Source organism: Myotis brandtii, unplaced genomic scaffold (assembly GCF_000412655.1).
Source record: "Myotis brandtii unplaced genomic scaffold, ASM41265v1 scaffold351, whole genome shotgun sequence".
NCBI classification, from domain to species: domain Eukaryota; kingdom Metazoa; phylum Chordata; class Mammalia; order Chiroptera; family Vespertilionidae; genus Myotis; species Myotis brandtii.
In genome coordinates this window covers 3697105-3720326 of record NW_005363502.1, presented here as the reverse complement: position 1 = coordinate 3720326, position 23222 = coordinate 3697105, and the positions used below count along the sequence as shown (strand labels likewise).

Here is a 23222-nt window from a genome sequence, read left to right as displayed (position 1 = left end):
AGCTATTAGAAACTTCTATTTATCAAATGAGAAAATATTTCAAATTCAAAGTGAAGGAAAAAAAGTTATAGAAAATAAAAATTTATCATCTATTAAAATTTCAGGAAGTTCTACATTATCTAAAGCAATTCTATAATTTTATTCATATATTTTGTGGAGTTCACATATCTTTTTCTTACAGCAAACATAACACTGTAGGCCACAAGGAGCTGCAGTACTATTGTTTAATTAGCAGCAAATTAATATTTTATATCTGAATAACTGGACAATAAATAGCCTGCTTCTTTGGATGTGGATGTTTAAAATGTAGTATTACTGCAGCTTCATAATGTGACTGCTATTTTACAGAGCTTATACACACGCAAAAATACGATCTTTGTCTATATTTTATACAAATACAACAGTAGTTTGTGAATACATTTTAAGTACATGATATACATGATAAGCCACTTGATTTCCCAATATCACAGAATAGCCATTTTAAATGCAATAAAAATATACAAAATTCAGCCTGGAATGCAGATTTTTTTTCTTTTCTATTTTGACTCAAAACTTTATCATTAGAACATTTAAAAATATTAGTTCAAACACTTTTTCATCAGCTAAAAATACAATTTCAGCAGTCCAGCTTACGTTCAGGCACGATGCAATTCCTTTCCTAATGGATTCCCAGTTTTTGTTAAATTCAAAGGGCCATTAGTAACACATAGCTTGTTCTTCACTCTATACCATTTTATAAAGCCCACTTTTCTTTATGAGTTACAGTCATCTTGTGGACAAAAGCTGGGTTTGTTCTGGTAACATTTGCATGTCCAAGATTTCCTTTTGCAAGTGCACATGAATACATTGTGGTGGGTGGTGTAAAAGTTTGTTAATGACAAATTAAGTCACAGTATAAAAATATATTGTACACCTTTACACCTAATGAAGTCCTTTTTTTCCTATGGATTAAAAAAAATACGACTGAATGAGACAGAGACGTTTGTAGCACCATGAAGAGTTGTATCCCAAGTTACATTAGCAGCATGATCCAACATAATTGAAGGAGTGTTTCTGAGAAGATAAACATTCATTCTGGTTCATCTGTACCACTGAAGCTTATATAATGAAGTGTGTTATACATTAGCAATAGTTCTGTTATTTCTACAGCTAGGTAACTTATCAAAAGACACTGCCTTCCATCCTCAGAGGGTTGATAATGTTGTAGGAGGGCATAAGGGTGATCTTTGAGTGCCTTTTGTTGATAGTATTGAGTTGCTTTATATGATCAGAAAGTAGCTCTTATGGGTTTTTAGCACAAAACTACACAAGACAACTTATGTAATCTATGTAATCAGAACAAACAACCTGTGTTGTCGACATGACTACTGACACAGTGAGAAAAATAAGACAAAGTCAATTTAGCCACTCATTTGTCAGAGATAACAGTCTGCCATTACTAATGAAGAATACTCAACATTTAAATGATCTCCTCCAATGTCACATGGATCTCAGTAGGCTAGAAGCAACTTGGGTGAACTGGTATTTTTACATTTACATACTGGGAAGACAGTGTGTTTTGAGACACGTAAACCTTGTAAAAAAATAAACCATTGTAAAACCTTATGAAAAGACACACACTGATTCTGTGCAATATAGCAAATTGATAAGAAAACACTGTAAAAATGTACCTGTTTAAAATATCGTCTACCATTTTTGAACACAAAGCATTATATATCAAAGATCTACATATATATCATCTAATGGCACTTGAAACAAATCATAATAAGTCTTAAAATAAAAGGCATAGCCTATAAGAAAGTTTCTGTAAAGGTTTAGATTGTTTGAAAGTGCTATATCTTGTAATGTGTGTAGTATAGAGGTTGACCAAGCTCTATTTTTATTAAAAAAAAAATATTGGCCTATATATGTGTATTGCTCACTAGATGAATGATCCTGAAAATATGTACTCTTTAACATTCATTATTAGCTTAAAAAAGCAATCAGCTCTGGCTCATGTTTCAGTCAGTATATGGTTTTTAAAAACCGCTACTGTCCAAATTAACACAAATGACTAAGAATAATAAAGCACAAGCAACAAATAGGCAAAAATACGTAGTTTGGAAGAAATACTAAATGAAATTTAAAAGCTGCACAAAGAGTGGTGCATGATCAGCCAGGACAACTGAAGTTTTGAAAAACTGAATTTGGTGATAGGATTTAAAAATGCAAATTTTAACAGTGACCAATAAGTATAAAGATGACATTTGCATATATCAATGGATAGTAATTGCTTACTGTGCCATGATCCTTCCACAGTCATGCTTCCATGTCTGGTGATCTAATTTTCACACAAACACGTGGAAGTTCAAACTGAATGAGGTTCAATATCTTGTCTGAGGTCCACATTCTAAACTGAAACATTTTTACTTAATGATCTTTATTATTATTATTATTATTTTATTTTTAACCAAGCAAAGGCACTCTAGAAATTTCAAGGATGATGATTCTGGCCACTGGAGAATAAAAACAGCATTGGCAATAATTAGTTTTAATTATATCCAGTTGACATAAAAACAGATGTCAACTTTTTTTCTAGGAAAGAAAGAGAGCCAATTCTGTGTTGCATACTTGTTAGACCATTGTGCAATGAAAATAAATGAGTCTGCCTCATCTTTAATAGAAATTCTCTCCAAAATGGTTTAGTGACCACTACAGTCAATTTAAAAACAACAACAAATTAAGCTGAATTCCCTCTTACTTGGAAGTGCTATTTTAAGTCTATGGGGCAGCAACAGGCAAAGAGGTGTATGTATGAAAATTAAGACTCTATACTTTTAATACTGGTGCCCTGAAAGATGTGCCTCCATGTATTTAAAATCCATACAGGGCGAGAATTAGGCTAAAAAAATATATATACATATATGGCGCCATTCCCATTTCTAAAATGCTTTATTTAATAAATCCTGGTACTCCCTTTTTTAAATTTTTTATTAGCAGTGAAATACAGCCTACTAAGGCCAATGTCTCAGTTCATCAATTTGATTTCCTCCTTAACAAATTTTAGATAAAGTAGTGTTTCCACACTTGTATTTGTGATTTCTATTTAAAAATAGGTTTTCTATTTATTTGTGCTCTGTCACCAAATTTTTTTTCCATTTTTAAAAATGGTCATTAAAGCAATATTGAACACTAATCATTCAACTAATGATTTCGGTAAGCAATCTGTTTCATAGAAACTAAAGGAAGCAGTAATAAAGCAGAGCTAAAAGCCTACTTTCAGAGAAAATATTCTCCTAATCAAAAGCTTAGGAGCAGTTTGAAAAAACTTTTAAATGTATTTCCTTATTAACATATATAATCTTAATGCCTTTGGAACACTTTTATAAAATGTAATTTTTAATAATAAAATTTAAATACATAAGTATAAAACTACAGCTCCTAGGACTAAAAAAAATAGGAGCATGATAAAATATCAGGAGCCAAAGTTCCTTAAGAGAGCAACTTTGATTCTATGAAGTGCGATAAATGTGTGTGTGTGTGTGTATGTATAGATATAATATATATAGTGAAACCCCCATTTACATTATTACAATTTACATTCCTCCACAAATTATACTACTCCCAAATATTTTAAATAATGCATTATATTCAGTAATCTGCACTCATTTTTATAAATTCTTGGTAAACATTGCAATCTGCAGTGATAATTGGCCCTATAAATAGGAAAAGAAGCTTCCATATAGGGCTGAGTGCTCAAAAATTTCTTTCTTTCTTTTTCTTTTTTAGAGAGATATATACTCTTCTATAACCTCCCATCCCTCCCCCACCCCCCACCTGCCCCAACGGACAGGCTCCCAAATAAGGTGTTAACAAGTGCTTAATAGATATGTTTTTAAGTTGATGTTCCTACTGACAATTAGAAAAATATAATAATTTGACCTTTCAGAAGATTATGGTCGTTGTCTAACATGAGGAAAGCCTATAACGATTTTATTCAGTGAACAGAATATTTTTGATTATTTTCACATTAACTAAGATAGTGCTTGTTTTACTTACTTTTTCTCCCTCTAAAAATTCAACTTATTTACAACATTCCCCGCATTTCCCAGAGATGTGTAAAAGTGGGTTTTACTGTATATATTTTTAGTTGCTTAAAACTTTGTGATCATTCTTCAAATAGTTTTCTAATGCATTTCACTTTAAATTCTCCATCTGAAAATAGCAAGGAAAGATGAATTAACACTAAATAAGAAAGATACCCTAGGGCAAAACTGTTGTTTTTGCTTTTGGCTCTTAAGGGAAAGAAAATGTAATCAAATTTAGCTACAAGTGATATAAGCAATAGGCTTTTACTTTACTCCTAAACAGTCTAGTTTCCAACTCTGGCAACAGGGGCATGACCCCTAGACAAGTCCCTAAGTTGAACTGTATACTTCGCATCTATCTTCCTGCTTAGGATGTTTTACACACCATCTAAGCTGGGACAGTCCATTCTGGGGTAAATACACCTAATACCTGTGTTCCACAATGGTTCTAGGTTCTGGACTAACTGTGGACTAACAATGAAAATAAAATTGCTGGCTGCACTTGACCCACCCTTTGGCCTTGAAAGGTGGAAAATATCAAAGTGAGCTGTCTATATACTGACTTTGAAGACTCCGATGCCATATACGTTAGTATTAAATGGAAAGAGAGCAAGTTAAGCAGTTTAAAATGTGGCAAAATATCCTGTGTACTAATTTAAGGCCAACTATTAAGTAACATGGAGTGCTGTGTCACCTTAATAGGAATCTCTTTTTGCTATAAATACTGGTGCTTTGTGTTTAGGTTTTGTTTTCTTTATATGTGAACAATAAAGACAGCAAATATTTGAGCCAGACAATAGCAAGTCTTCAAAATATACTGACCTGAAATTATTGTATATCTAAGAAATACTAGTTATCTCCCCAAACTGGATTCTTAATTCATTTGAAACATTTGATTTATGAATCCATGTAGAAGCTAGTAAAGATTTAAAAAACTCTTGGGTTATTCATATACATTTTAGAAAATTTACATTCTCTTGCAAAATTTTTTAATGAGCCAAATGTCAAAAGGCAGAGCCATTAGTAATGGAACAAAAATTCTAAGATGAAAAAGTAATTTGAATGTGGGATTTGTAAGACTTTACTACTAATAATGGCTTTCCTATATGAAAAATAACCTTGAAATATGACAATTGGCAGTGAATTAGGATGAAATACCCAGGTAAACATAACTGGACACCAATGGTTCCAAAGCTAATTTCTATTTTCTACTGGCTTAATAAAAATTGGTACTATACAAAAGCAGAAACTTTTATACTGTCTAAAAGTAGGCACTAAAATAAAAATAGTCATCTAAGGCAGGGCTACACATACATTTCTGTAATAAATCCACGGCTTGGAGTCCTACTGAAAAGCCTGGTGGAAACGTGGTAGGGTGGTGCTTGTGCTTAAACTACTGGTGAAAGCTGCTGACAGTGAGTGCAGAGATCCAAGACCTATAGTGTTTGCAGGATCCTGAAGATCCTGTGTCTGTGAGGGGAGCTGAGACATAGAAGAATGTGCTTCTTCTTGGGAATAGCTCATTCCAAGGCTCCCCACTGATATCGGATTATAGGGAGGGCCATTTAATGGTATGAAATTAAACAACTGAGAAAAATCCAATGCTGGTGTGTTTAGGGGGTCACTGATGGAAATAGAGCTTTTTGACAGGGAGAGGTCCCCTGCACCATCATCAAGGGACCCAATCTGAGAATCTAACCCTAGTTTAGATGATGATGCTTGAGAATCCTGGGATGAAGAGGGCACGCCACCTTGTAGCTCCATCAGATAACTCTCAATTTCCCCCTTTAATGGCTGTTCTTTTTCAGGAATAGAAATTGCGTATGAGGTAGAACTGAATGGGTATTTGAAGGAAAGGTGGTGAGAAGGATGAACAGCATCCATATCTATTGGGCATGTCATTCCCAAAGGTAAAGTTGTGATCATTTGGTGGGCAGATCCCGAGCTCTGCATGGACTGAAATGGAGTGTTATAGAGGTTTAACTGCAAAGTGTTTGTGAATGGCTTTGATAACAGTTCACTGGAAGGTAAGGACATCACCGGAAGGAGCTCATCTTTTATAGGCACAGAAACATTACAGGTAAATGGATCCAGAAAATCCACTGGTTCTGTTTTGACCTTCAGAAGTTCTTGATTGTGACTCTTCTTCATATGTCGAGTCAGGTGATCCTTTCGGCCAAATCTCTGTGCACAATACTGACAGAGGAAGTCCTTTCTTCCAGTGTGCACCACCATATGTCTCCGGACATCTTTCCGGGTGTAGAATCGGCGGTCACAATGCTCGCACTGGTGCTTTTTTTCTTTAATCCCGCCAGACGACTTGCCTGCATGAGATTTAAGGTGCTCCAGCAGCACTCCTGTGCTTTCAAAAGTCTGCAAACAAACCTTGCAAGTGAGGTCACCACTTGTTGCAGCATGCAAGGCCAAGTGACGTTTGAATCCAAGCTTGGTGTTGTAGTTCTTCCCACATTCTTCACACTTAAATGTCTCTTTGTTAGGGTCATGTGTATGTAGGTGATTCTTCAGGTGATCTTTGCGGTGAAACATTTTCTCACAATAATTACACTTGTGGGTTTTCTCAGGAGAATGAGTAGCCATGTGCCTTTAAATACAGACATATTCTGTAAGTATCATGACAAAAATGGTACGTATTCACTTTTCAAATGGAAGCTAAACTGCTATGCTAAAACAGAATTTCTCTAATATTGGACACTTTTAAATTTAGTATGTACTACAAGGGTAGTTAATATACCTAAATATTGCAAAACTTGAGTCATTTAAGTTGCCACTTTAGTTTTCACTGGCTGGTTTTTAGCTATTATTACAAAAGCAAATGAATAAGACTGAATATACTCACGTAAACGTCCAGACCTTTTCTTGTAATTTCTTTGTACAAATGGAAATTCTATTCTTATTAAGCATTTCACTTTTAAAAAATCCAAAGACACTAACACATAAAAATATGTGATTTAGAATACTAAAACTAGCCAACGTCTAATCTACTTAACATTTCCTCTCTGCAAATCAGCTAAAAAATGTATATACAAATATATATGTTTACACTGGCTTCACATGGCCAACATCATAGCAAATATAATCTGAAAGACAAATAGAGTTTAATACCTTTGTAATTTGTACTTAGAAACAAAGGCCTTGGTGCAGTCTTGTTGTATGCACTTGTAGGGCCTCTCTCCTGTGTGAGAGTAGGAGTGAACCTTTAATTTCTCAACACTGTTAAAGGCCTTGTCACACAGTTGGCAAGGAAAGTTTTTTCTTGGTTTGGTTTCACCACGCTTACGTTTCCCTGAAGGGACTTTCTGGGTATCTCTTACTTCTGACAAATCACCAGGAATGACAGTGGCCATCGCAGCCTAAACCAGGCCTTCTTGTTGGACACTTGGGAACTGCCCAACTCCACTAAATGATTTAGCTTTAGGTGGCTTCTCAAGTTTCATGTGGTCGTAAAAGAAAGCAAAAAGGGACTGGAAAAAAAAATAAGAAACAACTAGTTTGTAACTAAATTTAATTAAAAATTTTTTATTTGCTATGTGATGCTTTTGAATTAAGAAAGAAACCATAAAATGGATTCAGCTGGTCTAATGTAATATCTGTGGGTTTCTTTATATTTGTCAAAATACATATTAATGCATTGCTCAGAATGAACAGTTCACACATCTCTTGCAATTCCACCTGATAAACGTTGTACTTAGGGAAAGCAGTCGCGATTTTAGAAGCTCTGAGGAAGCATCAAAACATGACACTAATCTATAAGGCACTTCAGTCTCTTCCCAATGATATCCCTCCATTGGTGGTGTTTATAGCTTTCCTTGTTTTTAGTGTCTTGTTTGTGACTTTTATGCCATCACAGAATAAACAGAACTGTGAATTATGAAAAAACAACAAAAAAACATGACACTAAAAGTGGCTTTATTAAGCTTCAAATTTTACAAGGTACTAGAGAACATAAATCTGACTGAGAACATAAAAATGTTTCCACAAATATTTTAATGTCAAAATTATTTTAATTTTTACAAGTTGGCTCTAGTCACATTCTTTATTACAGGAAAATAAAATATAAATAAGCAACTGAAAACTCTTTTAGGCACCTTGTGAAACATTTAGTCCATGAAAGATGTACTTAATGCACAGACACCAGAGGCCTGAAAGAGTTGAATGCATCACCCAAAATGAAAATTTACTCTTTATACCAGTGTCATCACACGCAGAGGAATTTCTGAGTCAAGAGTAGAAATGACTTATCTTCATAACAAATGTGCATTCTTGACATGGAAAAGCCCCCCCTTTTTTTTTGCATTTAACTGGTGTCTGTGTCCATTGGTTAGGCTTATATGCATTCATACAAGTCCTTTGGTTGATCTCTCCCCTTTACCCCCACCCTCCCCAAGGAAAAGTCTTTTGATGTTATATTAGGTGAGGACCATGGCTCCTTGTCATGTGGAGGGCAGAAGGATTCGGTTGAAGTGATTTTCCTCACCGTTTTTTTGTTTTTCACATCATAGAAAATGATTCTATTCATTGGGCAGACTGAACTAGAGTCATCAGGCTTCCCTAAGAGCGGAGGGGTCAGTCTTTGACACACCTGTAACCTGTGTGCAGCACACCAGTGGGACTTCTGGCTTAGAGCATAATACCTGTGCAAGGATACATCATTATGAAGGTGTTTGAGGTTGTAAAAACATGTGTCAGAGTTCCAATTCATTATCGGTGCTTTGAGAAAGAATGAAATGAACATATTTTATGACAAAGAGTTATGTCTACTTAAGCAAAAATTTTAAAAACTGACTGAAACCTTTGAAAATTTATGGACAAGAGAGAGTTAATAATTTCAACTGTATTTCTCAGAGTAAGAAACCAACCCCCAAGAGTCAATTGGCATAAAAGAATTCAATGATTCCTCAAAGTTCATGAATGCTAGTTTAGCAATATACTTTTAAGAGACACAGAAATGATAGTGAGATAAAGACTGGGGATGGGGGGTGAGGGGAAGTGGGAATGGGGTGGAGAAGGGTTAATGGGGGGAAAAAGAGGACATCTGAAATATTTTCGATAATAAAAATAAATTTTAAAAAAGAGAGACACAGAAATAATAACTATAACCTCTTTAAAAAGGATTGATTTTTAAACTGAAAACTGAATGTGGCCAAATGACTGCTGTCAACTACTAATCGGATTTTTTTATCCTATTACATATTCAGAAAAAAAAAAAGAAAATCAGTTTCTTCACATCACTTGTCTTTGGCATGAGACTGACACTTGTCTTCACAAGCTAGAGGTATGACACTGACCTTCACAGATTCCAGTAATATTTTTGCAGGGGCTCTAAATTTAACCTGCATTTTTGTAAAATTAAGTGTATATTACAATAGACCCTATTGTATTTTAATGTAGAGGTGTCACTAAACCAGTGGTTGGCAAACTGGCCCCTTGAGTGTGGCTCTTCCACAAAATACCACGTGCGGGTGCGCACGTACAGTGCGATTGAAACTTCGTGGCCCATGCCATGGGGCCAAAGAGCCGCATGTGGCTCGTGAGCCGCGGTTTGCCGACCACTGCACTAAACAGGCAAAATAGAGTAATCACTTGGTGATTAAAATGTAAAGCGTGTGGGTAAGTTTATCAGTATTTGGTTCATGCATCCTTCCTTCATCAGTAGGTAGACACAGGCAAGGCCTTTCTTTATGCTGTTCAGACTAAGTCTCCACTGCAGTTTAAAAGTGACATGAACACAATAATACAACTGATGTTACTAATGCTAATGCAGTATGTGCCCTCTGATTTAAGATTGGGTTTGGAATCTCAAGGACTTGTTCTTTTTCTATATATTCTTATTCAGGAGACACCTTCTCTGCCTCACTCAGAAATATTTAGAGTTATTCTTCTGTAACCAGTAATGACACTGTAAATTGGTATAAAGCACTCTCCCAGGCAGGAAAAAAGAGCAATTTTGACTATTTGATTTCCTATCATGATGCTTTTATGCCCTTATTTAGAACATCGTAGGAAACAAGCTAATACATTTTTCAACTGTAAAATCAACACAGAATGCAAAGAATCTAAATCCCTGTTATATAGCTAATATCTGAAAATATTTCAAAGACTGGTCATATCTGTCAGTGTGTTATGAGATCCAAACATAATGGGCAGAGAATTCCAGTTGAGAAAAATGATAACTTCTAAGTTATTGAAAAAATTATACAAAGTACACCATTAAACAATATATAAAAGCATCTGATTGTATTAAAATTGGTGATACTCAACATGGAGTAACAAATGAATTGTTATCTTTGGATGTACATACTGAGCAATGAAGAACTGCAGATTTCAAATATTACACTTTTCTAAGACCAGCTGAAATTTTTTCATGGCTAATAATATCTTTTTATCTCAATATATTACAAAACTCAAATAAGTTATTGATGCATTTAAAACTTCAGAATAAATACAAGGCTGTGAACTCAACATCAAATAAAAGTATACATTCATAATATGCATATCAATCAATTACTTTAAAGGTACATGCACAGAACTACAGGGATTTTTGTTCAACGCATACCTGATGACAGATGGAAAAAAGCCTCAGACCTTGATCTTAGCCAGTCCCACTGACTCTTCGTGGAAGAGAGCGGAATCCAGTCCTTCCCATTTTGGCCAATCTATGAAACAAAAAATAAGAATGGACTACACTCTAAGTGGAACCAGCATATAAATGATGGAAAATAAAGAGTAGAAGAATTGCAATTTCATGGCACATGCTTACATTCCATACTCTGCTGACAAGTCATGCATTAATTTTTACCAGTTGCAAATTTATTAGTTCTAAGCACATTTACAGAATGCAGAAACAAAAAATAAAATAGTATTACCTATATAAGTGGCATTTTGTGATGCTGAATGACTCCCCATTTCTTTCCCAAATTTAACTTTTAAAATCTAACTTGCCTACTGAGAGAAAAGGATATTAGAGCTACTATTTGTAATCAAAATTTCATTAAGCTTAATATTATGGAAGAGACAAACTCAGTTCTCTCTTGGAGAGAGTGCATGTGGAACATCATCAAAGAACAGCAGTCTCCTGATGGGAGCACCTCACATGCCCACACTGCACACGCTTGTGCAATTGGGCTTGTTACCTGCAATACCTGACAATTTATCTCTCCTAATGCTGCAAAGATTGCTGAAATGTAGCAATAACTCTGTGCTCTTCAGATTTCAAAAGCATGCAAGGGAAGTTAAATATAGGTTTGCTGTAGGAGAAGGGAATGCCAGAAAGAAAGCATCATTTGGTTTGAAGAGTACATTGTTAAACATCTTGAAATATCTTTAAAATGCCTATTAGTAGCATGATCTTCAGGAGACTAAGACCATGTATAGAAAAAAACCTGTTAAGTGATTTTTTTATTGTACAAGTAAGTGTGAAAAGAATAATGGTCAAAGGCAGAAAAAACTACAATTATTATAGAGAGTACAGGGCCCAGAGAGCTAAAGTAAATTGGGTATCTTAGAGATGAACGTTCAGAATCATGATTACAAGAACTTTAGAGGGATAATATAAATCAAATAGTTAGATACAATAAGAAAAGAATTCACCAAATGACAGAATAAATAAAAATAATTTTACTTAATGTTCTAAACACAAATCTAACTAATTTCCCCTGACATCAAAATTTTCACGTATTTTAAGAATTTGATGATGTGTAAATAAAATATTTAATAGAGGACATTCAAGCATCATTATAAAAATTCTAACAGTATATTTGAAAGCAGCATTATTCTCATGGTTTAACAGTGAAGAAAAATAAAAATTTAGACTAATAAAAGATATTTAAAAAGTTAAAGCAAAAGCTCCATTCTTTTGTAAAGCACAGGACATGCATAAATGGAAGAGCTGAATTCTGCACATCAAAACTGCAAAATAATAAAATTAACTTTGTAAATACTTACTTGCCCAGGGCACATACTGAGTTTTTGGTAGGGTAATTAAGAATATGAGTCTGTTTTATGTATTATGATATTTTAACAATATAAATACCTTACAAGTGTACAGCATTTCCATCTCTATTACCGCCCTGGAATTCAATGGATCTGAGAGGCGGACACATTTATCATCACTGCCATTTTAAGGTGAGAGGCCCAGAGAAGCTGAACATCTTGACAGCGTATATGTGGTTAAGCATATGTGGTCAAGGAGGGGCTTATGCACTAAAACTCCTATTTCACTCTTATTCTACTGCATTCTAAAAGAGCAGGTTGGCAAACCAATTTGAAAGTAGATAAATCCTGTCATTACACTTAAAAAAACAAGAATGGGGGGTAGTGCCTATTTTCTCTATCAGAGCTGCCAATATGATCCCCACAGAGAAATAAATTTAAGATTTAAAAGGCTCCTCTTAGTAAAGACAGTTTGCAAAGTGAAATTTAAATAATTTAAGTATCAGTTAAAATAATAACTAGTATAATTGTTTAATGGGTAGGAAAAGATCTAAAACCAAAGATGACTAGTAAACAGCAAATTATATATTCTTTTTTCCCCAAACAATATAAATTTTACTGCTATCTCAAATACATTCATAAAAATTTTATTTATGCTTATTATTCATTGGCATTTATAAAAGTCCTTTTGAGTTGAAGTATTTCAATATAGTTTAAAATTATGCATCTTGATTTGAAATATTACATGTCTAAATTACCCCCACTACATATTTTACAGTCTGAAGTGAAATAATTTTTTTTATCATAAAACATAATTCCAATATCACAGTGATTTCTCTAAATTCAACCTAACCATTTTGAGTTCTTATGAGTGGCCAAATAATTTCAAAGGACTGCTAATTATTTCCCCAAACAAAAGAAACCAAGAGCTGGTTAGGGTTCATTATTACTTGGCCTGGTATAATAAACATAAAAAAATACAATTTGCATTAATGCAATACTACAACTAAAATGTCAACTAAAATTATTTGTGTATTCTCTTGTATAGGATTAAAAAATATTTAAAAAGGCAAATAGTGACTAATATTCTAAAAAATGTGCAACAAAATTCGTACTTCTGTTTTGTCTTTTTTACATATCAAGCATTGGTTACTATGCTTCTCAAATTATTAAAGTTCATTTTAGCCTTGATCTGAAGAATTGTGAAAGAAAGGTAGAATCTGTACATATAACCATTTCAAATCGCCCTAAGATGAAATAGCACTTCAGAAAATCCTTTTAGCTTTTGCTGACATTTTTTCTTAGGGCAACTTCGTATACATAACAATAATAATTAAAGGGGATATTGTGTGCATACAGGTTTATCTCCCATGTTTTACATTTTAAAATAGTGACTCACAGAAAAAGAACAAGCAAACATAAATCATACATCAAGGGTCTACTAAAACGAATTCCTATGAGGATGCTGGCAAAGGAAGAGACCTGTATTGAAACTGTTTCGATATTTAAAATGTCACAGTTCTGCTGTGATTTTTTATACTTACCTGCATCAATAATTCTTTCATATTTAAGTTAAAAGGCAAACATATACTTTGCTAATTAAGGGCAAATATCATCCATAATCAAAGCTTTACTCTCCTTTATGCTAATCATAAGACACTATTAGTAAACAATTCAGAAAATATCAACATTTGCTTGAAACATGTTTTTCTTATAAATAGGTAGGTAGCAAAAAAAAACTTACCAGTAGTTAATACTTTAATTCACATATATAAGACACAATAGAGCTTTGAATAATGTGAAATAAATTAACAAGATAAAATAATTGAAGATAGTCAATTTTTGAAGTAAAGGCAACAGCATACATAAAAATAACAGAATATTCTTTTTGAACCTGTATAATAATGTGGAAATTTTTTTACAGCATTCAATTTTTTGTAGGACTGTAAAATCACTTATTAAAGAATAAATGGAAAAAAGATATCTTGCAACTATAAAACATCTTAGATCAATTTAAAAACAGACTGTAGGTAGCATTGGGGCAGGAGCTGAGTCAGTTTTATTCACTGCTATTTCTCATAAAAGTAAAATTTCTGGTGAATTAGTTCAAATAATTAAAGGAGGGCAAGTGCTTACCAGCAACAAAATGAAATATAGCCTTGCTCAGGCACTATAGTAGGCATAGGACAGAAGATACACATCTATGTTCGAGTAAAAAAAAACCCCAAATAGCATAAATGCAATTTGGTTCAACATGCTAAATGCCTTAGCTTTGTAATGTCTTAGATGAAAACAATAGCAATTATAATAAGAGCCGTCTAAAATACTTTTGTTTCAGAAAACAAGCCTTCTCAGATTGATCTTATTGCTAAGGAATCAATTGGTTAAAGTAGATAATATCAATTCAGTTCCCATTCCTAAAAAAAATTCCTAAAGTGAAAACATGCCTAGTGACTGCATCTGTGACTGCTATGGAGATGAAGGATGGCTGGATGGTTAGATGGTTAGATGGGGCTGCTGATGTCTCAAGAGGAGAAGAGAAAGGAGGAGTGCCCACTGCAAAGCAGGAGACATAGCAGAGAGCTGGGTCTGGCACCTGACCCGCCAAAGTTGGAAGGAGGTACCCAAACACCTGGAATATTGAAAATTCAGCACTTAGTTTCCTATAGTAGATGTCATAGTTAACTAAATTAATTAAAAACAAGATGTCTTCTTTGAATTGCTGTATTTGATGTTTTCAACTTTTGAGGAATTCATGAAAATGCAGTTCTAGGACAACCCTTTTGAAATTTACCATTAAAATTTAGCCTTAACACCCTAAGCGCCCAGCCTGTTTTGTCTTCCGGACAGAAAGTACAGTGTCAGTCACCGGTGACTGGGCGCTTAACGTGTTAACTGACTCTCTCTCTCTCTCTCTCTCTCTCTCTCTTATATGTATATATATACACTTATATTTATATTTTAATCCTCACCTGAGGATATTTTTTCCATTGCTTTTTAGAGAGAGTGGAAGAGAGGGAGGGAGGGGGTGAGAGAAGGAGAAAGAAAGATCAATGTGATAGAGACACATCAATTGGCTGCCTCCTGCACTACCCCGACCAGGTTGAACCTGAAACCCAGGTACCCGCCCTTGATCAGGAATCAAACCCAATACCCTTCCATGTGAGGGCCAACACTCTAACTACTGGGCCATACCAGTCAGGGCACCTTAATGGATATTTAGAGAGCCTTATATCTAAATATAAATAAAAAGCAAGTAGAGAAGTGAAGAAAAATAGCATTAGTATTTGATTTTAAGAACCAACAGGAAAAAGTCAATGAATTCCAAAGCAGAACCAACAAAATCCAACGTCAGTTCTCTTCTCTGTAAATTAGGATGTTCCTTTTTGGGTCACCTTAAACCTAAGTATGGCTGTTTATTTTGTTTTCGGTTTCCTTAAACCAGCGGTCACCAACCTTTTGGATCTCGCGGACCACCAGTGGTCCGCGGACCACTGGTTGGCGACCGCTGTTCTAGAATACCCAAAGAGAATGACTAGACGCTCTGATGATGAAGATCAAATAAATTTTATCTTCCAATTCAGAAATATTTTTCTTGGTTAATTATTTTATGGAGCAAAAATGTTTAGGTTAAAAAGTTTCCTTCTCTTTTAGAAACGCTCTTTTAATGATCCATAACTTAGAAGTTAGCATTTCATTTTAACTACTATGTGGGGGAATTTTGTCCCCTTTGGTTGTTATTTTTATCAAAATTAAAAACTAAAAAATACAGATGAGTGGTATACCAGGGGTGTTTTCATTTACTTCAAATAGGGCAATTAGTATTTGCAAACAGGAAATGAAAGAGGAATAGTGCAAAAGGAAAGCAATGATGTCTGAGAGAGCAATAAATCACAATTATATCTTTATACAAAGTAAGATTGCTTAATGAAAACTTACAGCATTTTTTAGAGGTTTTCCCTGTTTGTTTTTTTGTGTGTTTTTTCCCCCTTTTTCTGGTATAAAGCATTTTCAAAATATTAGTGCTCTGGTTAGGATTATAAAGTAAGTAGCTCACAAGTCAGCTCAATCTGAAAATTTCATAGTTTCCAAGTTGCAAAGAGTTGTTTTTATTTTTAGTACCACTGACCCCTTAAATTCCTGGGGCTACCATAAAAATGCTTAGCACCAAGTATAATAATGTTCACACTGAAGGACCCTAAACACTTGGAGGACATGCCTCCATTCATTTTGGTTAACTGTCTAATGCTATTAAAATTACAAATACAGTATAATCCAGGCTTCATGTTTGAACTCCCCAAGCACTCATACTGAATCTGTCTATAAATTCAAATGAAAAGGCAGAAATTATACACATTAAGACAAAGTGATGAGGAAAGAAGGTTTTCCTTAATAATAAAAGCTCATGCAGAGAATTAGTTTTAAGCCATCCCAAAGTAAAGTGCACTTTAAATAGAGGTATGTGGTATGGTACACAACAAGGTACGAATGTTGTTAAGTGTGCAAAATCTTTAGCAGCACTAATCAATCTAATAAAAGCAGAACCCACATCCCAGGAAGGCTCCATACATGCCGTGACTCTGAGTTATGCCCATGTGGCTGTCCAGGACAAAACCACTGTGGAAACAACCACTTCTCTTTATTTCCACAGAACTGAAGGTCTGTGAAAGTCAGGAGAGGCTACTCCCTGGTCCACCTACAGAGGACCCATGCACTCCTCCAGCTGTCACAATTAGAAGAGAATTGATAATTATGCTTCTTCACCAATTTTACTTGAGCAAGAATGAACTTTAAAACTTTACCTCTCTGAGCCTTTTACTCCCTAAAATATGGACTATAAAGCTCTTCTTGAAATTCCTTGTCTCTCCTGCAGGACCATAAATTCACAGAGAGACTATTTATTCATCCTTACATCCCTAGCACCTGGTCAGGGCCCTGGCATGCAGTAGACATTTGATAAATATCTGTTGAACATAACTATAGTCCCTTAAAAGAATTTCAGGAATCAAAACAAGCAGGTAAACATGCTTTGGGATTCCTGGAATCTCAAATTGGTTTAATGCAAGTCAGAAGACAACCCCCACAGAATGAAACTGTTTTGACAGAGGGGTGGAAACTCAGGGGAGCATCAGAACCACCAGGGAGTCTGTCCTGTTTCTGTCAGTAGGTGTGGAAAACTAGGGAGACGAGCATGTGCTGCTCAGAGGCCTCAGGCATCCTGACAGGTACACCCCAGCAGCCCTCAGCTGGCCGGCATTTTTTGGAACATTTGTGTTTTCATATTGTTCCTTAAGCACATAGCACCTGTACTGATAATAATTTACCATTTGGAAATAGCCAATGAAGTTTTATGGGAAGGAAAAAGGAGCAAAGTAAAATTAAAAATCTTTAAAGAGGATGTTCTTCATGTGAAATTAAAATGTGATGAGGATGTCGAAAATATCAGAGAAAATCTTTGACTACAGAGACGAGAGAGACCAAAAGAGAAAATCTATGTAAATGTAGTTGACTAAGTAAAAGTAATGAATTATTTTTCTTTTCCTAGCTTCCAAAAAAACAGCTTTGTTAAAAAGAAGTTTAAAAACTACAATGAAGTAGGAAAAAAATCTGTAACTTGAAACACTAAAAAACCATTAACATCTTTTCATATATTTAAAACGTATTTATAAGATACGAATGACCAAAAAAGTTATACTAACTTGATTTTAACACTAAATCTCCATAGAATGCTGTAATCAGAGAGTTTTGGCCAGATTAATTAATACACTTTTTATTGATTATAAAGCTCTGTTCATGTAGACTGTGAGGCCCTGCCTGGCTCTCAGCCTACGTTCTCTTTTTCCCAGGGCTGGGTCCTGCCTGTGGTCGGTAGAGTTTGGGCCCATCCTCTGGCACTTGGCAAGCCATCTTTGTTTTTAATCAGTCTTCCCATCCCAGGGCTGAGGGTCCTGGCCTCTAAACCCCAATCCTGTGTCTGAGGTCCTGCTGACAGACTTACCTGAAGCGAAATCCATGTGTACCTGATTTCCAAATATCGCTACACCTTGATTCTGTGCCATTGAGCTGCATTTACAGGTTGGGAAATCTAGATGCCTGTGCATGTGCTCTTTCCAACAAGGGCTAACAAACTGCTGTTGATCCAGAGTTCCTTGTTCTAGCACCTGCCCCATCCCAGCAAGCAGAGCTAACCTTCCTTCCTCACCTGCTTATAGTTAAACAGACAGAAGGAGACAGAGTGGTAACATGGGATAGTCTATTACTCTGAGCAGGATTCTGACAAAGAAGAGCTCAAGAGTTCATCTGTGGGCTATTTGGGGACCTGAATAACTAAGCTCTTATAGCAGCTATGCATTTTGTGCAGAGTAAGGAAGACTGCTCCTTGCTAGTATTCCAATCCTTCCATCAGACCATAACTATTAATGAAGTCCTACTGAGCATAATACATATAGACAGACCTTAAAATAGTAAGTGGCATGCTTATTATGTGGCATGCTTTTCAAAGCTTTTAATATTTTATCTCAGATTATTTAGAAACTGGAGTGATTGATCACTTTGAAAGCTATGCCATATAATGATAAAAGCCACCTACCTGAGCCCCTGCTCCAAACTCTAGCAAGGTAACCTTATTAATAGACCATGATAGAATGAAGCATTCTGGGTGCCAAATACGGCCAAAGCAGCACCAAGAGGCAACCTAAAAAGAAAACAAGAGTTAGTTTGAAATTCCAAAAGTCAGACCCAATCTGGTCAATGGCATATGAACCAAATTGTTTTTTATTCATTATCACTTATTCTTATTCTTTTAAAAGTGAAAAGTAAACAAATCAGTATCCCCAGATTAATATATCTCCCCTCCTCCCACCAATCACAATTAAGTTATCTAATTGTTCATATTTTTATTTGGTAAAATATTTATCCAAGTCTACTGCTATTTCTCAAAATTGCTATTTTCTTCATTTATATACTAAACACATCACTATTTTCTCTATACCACAGTTTTCAGAAAAACTTTTTGAGGTGTAGATTCTTATTTTCAAGAACAGCCGAGGAAGAGGTCCTGCCTGAGGAGTGTGTCCCTCAGGCCATCTGTTCCCAGGAAAGAGTGCAAACCACAGTGCAGATAAGGACATGGACATTCTCTTTATGATGAGAATATTACTCGTTTGAAAGTAAATTCACAGGTGGCAACACACAAAGAAAAACCAAATGTACTCTGAAGTACTTAAAGTTTTGGATTACCCTCAGCTCCGTTCTGTTGGCGCAGGTAGTTAAAACCTGCCTCGATGGGCAATGACCAAGAGAGAAAGGAATGCCAGGTGTTCTACCCAGAAATCATCTGCTTCATTCCTTAGGCCAGAGAGTCAATGCTCAGTTATACATGGCTACCACTTTATTAAGATAAACAGCTGACAGTGAGGTGATAAATATTACCACCCCTATTATACCACCAATCTGAATTACTGGGGATGCTAACAGACAAGGCCCCTCTTCTCTAGGAGCATACAAGCTAGTTGGGGCTGTAGGGTAGATACCTAATGTCAAGTTAAGCAATATAACTATTAAATAAAATAGAAGCTGCCATAAGGCAGTATTAGAGTGAAAAATCAATAGCAAAAACAATATTATATGGTATAAACAAGTACCACAGAAGGTTAGGAGAGGAAAAGAATACTATGGATTTTTTTGTGTGATTTTTGCCTTGAAGAATATTCAATAAAGAAAGAGGGGGCGGGGTGGAAGGGGTGGGGGGGGACATGCTAATTAGTCATAGAAAATCGTTAAGTTAAAATTGCAGATTAGTACAGATTCTAAGTGATGTTCTGGCTGGAGTGTAGCTCAGGGTTTAGCTATTGTAGGAATTCAAATGAGAAAGGTGCACTGAAGACCAAATGTCCAGGATATTGTACACTCATGTACTAATGATGAAAAGTGGGGCAACTGAGACATAATGAATGAGTCAAAAGCACTAAAAACAAGTACTTGGGGAGGAGAGAGAGTGAGAAAGAGGGAAGAGGAGGAGAAACAGGAGTGTTTGTTCAAATGAGGTGGGTGCTGGAGTAGTTAGTCCAAAGCAGAGGCAAAACCCAGCAAAACAAGCATTTCCTAGAAGAAAGGCCACTTACATGCCTAACAAAGGAGATAAGGGGAAGGTAGACAAAGGTAGTTGTTGTATAGCTTACTCTACAGAATGATTCAAACCAAATTACTAGCTAACTCATGTTGGAAGAAATCAGGTAATTTAAAGTGTGGAGGGGCAGCCCAGCCTGTGTGGTTCAGTGGTTGAGTGTCAACCTATGAACCAGGTCGTCAAGGTTCGATTCCAAATCAGGGTGCATGCTCTCTCTCTCTCTCTCTCTCAAGCTCCTTTCCTCTCTGAAATCAATAAAATATATTTAAAAAAATAAAGGAAGAGGGGCGGCAGAGACAGAGCTTCAAGAAGAATGAAAAAGGTGGCCAAATCCACAAAAAAGATAAAGCTGCTAAGAGTTATAGAACCACACTGCAATTTGTGCATAGAATTCAACACTTAGGCATGACGACACCAAACTTCAGCAAGAAAGAGCATTGTGGATGGGATGGGTGGGAGTGAGAGAATGGGAGGAGAGAGGGAGAAACACCTAAATGAGGACACCTAGTTGAGTGACAAGGAAATGACTTCCAGCAAGAGGATGCGTTCTCTCAAAGAGCCTTGCACTGAAACAGAAGAAAAAAGGTAAGATGGTGGCTAAAGAGGAACTCAGGATGCCAGGTGGAAAAGATAAGTGAGCCCTTTTCTACTGAGTATAAAGAAACAGAGAAGAAAATGGAGCATTCTGGAAGACAAGGCAAAATGGGAGAGGTTTTTGATAAGAAAAGGGATTTCTTTATAAACCTAGAAGAGATGTATATTCATCCTGGTAAGTTTTTAGTAAAACAGGCAAGGGATGCAAGGAAGCTGCTTAACTTCGCCAGTGCCAAGTGAAAGGGTCATATCTGGTTAAAAATGGAGGAGCAAGGAACTTGGCTTGGGGACAGGAGGGAAGATTAGAAGGCTATTCGGAGGACAAGACAGGGGTGTCCAGGGGCATCCTGGAGGGTTTTATAAAAACAAAACTTGCCATAAAGACTTAAATTTCTTAGTTATTCCTGGTGGGAACATAAACTGTTATAACGTCTCTGGAATACACTTTGGAAATCTGTAATCAAAGCCTTAAATGTTCATGTATGTTGACCTGATAATATATTTCTAAAAATAAAGCAAAAAAAAAAAAATATATATATATATGTATATATATATACAAGAAACAAAGATTTAAGTATAAGTGTGTTTAAAGTATGTTTTAATAATAAAAATTGATAACACTTAATAAGAGGGGTAAAGTATATTAACTATGTAACAATTAAAAATAATGCATTTAATTAAATCACATGGGAAAACACTAATATAATTGTAAAAATTTAAAATGTAGAACATACAATACTTAGAACTACCCTCTCCCACCAATACACTTAAATGAACCTGGGTAAGTTATAAATAAAAAAAAATTAGCAAGATATAGGCTTTATACCCTTCTACATTTTATAAATGTGTTACTTTTATAATTAGAAAAAGTTTTTACCAGAAAGAATGGTTTCTCAATAAACAGTACTAGAAGTTTGTTGTCCATTAAAAAAAAACACACCTTGGATCCATACTTCACATCATATACAAACTTAACACTAAGTGAATCACAGCACAAATGTAAAACTAAAATTATAAAAATTTTAGAAGAAAACACAGACTAAAATCTTGTCATATTGAGTTAGCAAAAAGTCCTTGGCTACAACACTAAAACCACAACCCATAAAACAACGAATTGATAAAATGAATTTCATTAAAATTTAAAACTGCTCTTCAAAAACAATGTTAAGAGAATGAAAAAACAAACAAATAATAATTAAAAAAAAAAACAAGCCACTAGAAGAAAATCTTTGCAAAGCACATATCTGATACAGAACTTATATCCAGAATATGTAAAGAACTTCCAAAACTCCATGATAAGAATACCCAATTAAAGAGTGGACAAAATATTTGAATAGACATCTTAAGATAAATGGATGGCAAATAAGCACATGAAAAGATGCTCAACATCATTATCACTAGGGAAATGCAAATTAATACCACAGTAAGATACCACTATCCACCCACCAGAATGACTAAAATTAAGAAGACTGACCATCTGATGGTATCAAGTGCTGGTGAAGATATAAGGCTAATGAAATCATATACCACAGATGAGAATGTAAAAATGGTACAATCACTTTAGAAAATAGTTTGGCAGTTTCTTAAGTGAAACATGTACCTATCACATGACACAGCCATTTCACACCTATTATTTACCCACAAGATATGAAAACCTTATACAAAGACTTGTACGTGAATATTCATAGCAGTTTTATTTGCAATAGTCAAACACTAAATACAACCCAAATGTCCAGCAATGTGTGAATGGATAAACTGTAGTAGAATCAGATAATAAACTACTAATAATTTCAATGAAAGAAAGTCAGGCAAGAAAACCCACAAAAAAAACAGAGAGAAAGAGTACGTATTATATTAGAGGCCCGGTACACGAGATTCGTGCACTGCGGTGTGTGTGTGTGTGTGTCCCTCAGCCTCGCCTGTGCCCTCTCTCAGTCTGGGACCCCTCAGAGGATGTCCTAAGCTGGATCGGGACTAAGCTGGCAGTCAGACATCCCTCTCGCAGTCCGGGGCTCTTGCAGTCTGGGACCCCTTGCTCCTTACCACCTACCTGCAGCAGAGGCAGGAGAGGCTCCCGCCACCGCCCCTGTGCTCACCAGCCCGTGAGCCCGGCTTCTGGCTGCGTGGTGCTCTCCCTGTGGGAGTGCACTGACCACCAGGGGGAAGCTCCTGCATTGAGCACCTGCCCCCTGGTGGTCAGTGCGCATCATAGCGACAGGTCATTCTGCCATTAGGTCGATTTGCATATTACGGCTTTTATTATATAGGACTAGAGGCCCGGTGCACAAAAATTTGTGCACTCAGGGGGCGGGGGGGGGAGGGGGGTCCCCCAGCCCGGCCTGTGCCCTCTCGCAGTCTGGGACCCCTCAGGAGATAACGACCTGCTGGCTTAGGCCTGCTCCCGGGTGGCAGAGGGCACGCCCAATCCCTAGGTGCAGCCCCTGGTCAGGCTCAGAGCAGGGCCGATTGGGGAGTTGGGGCGC

At 35.9% G+C, this 23222-nt stretch overlaps 1 protein-coding gene across 6 annotated transcripts in view; it reads right to left on the bottom strand.

The window, feature by feature from the left end:
- Positions 1 to 210: 210 nt before the first annotated feature.
- Positions 211 to 23222, bottom strand: part of PLAG1 (pleiomorphic adenoma gene 1) — a 49526-nt gene continuing 26514 nt past the window's right edge. The window contains exons 2-6 of one of the 6 annotated variants that reach the window (XM_014544117.1): positions 18607 to 18711; positions 10642 to 10741; positions 8720 to 8795; positions 7191 to 7549; positions 211 to 6669 (exon numbers count right to left, since the gene is read on the bottom strand). In XM_014544117.1, the coding sequence (XP_014399603.1) occupies positions 5412 to 6669; positions 7191 to 7432 (1500 nt within the window). In that variant the 5' untranslated portion in view covers positions 7433 to 7549; positions 8720 to 8795; positions 10642 to 10741; positions 18607 to 18711 and the 3' untranslated portion in view covers positions 211 to 5411. Of the gene's footprint in view, positions 6670 to 7190; positions 7550 to 8719; positions 8796 to 10641; positions 10742 to 18606; positions 18712 to 23222 lie in introns of those variants that run through there. The other 5 variants (XM_005871658.2, XM_005871659.2, XM_014544116.1 and 2 more) reach the window with 5 other exon arrangements.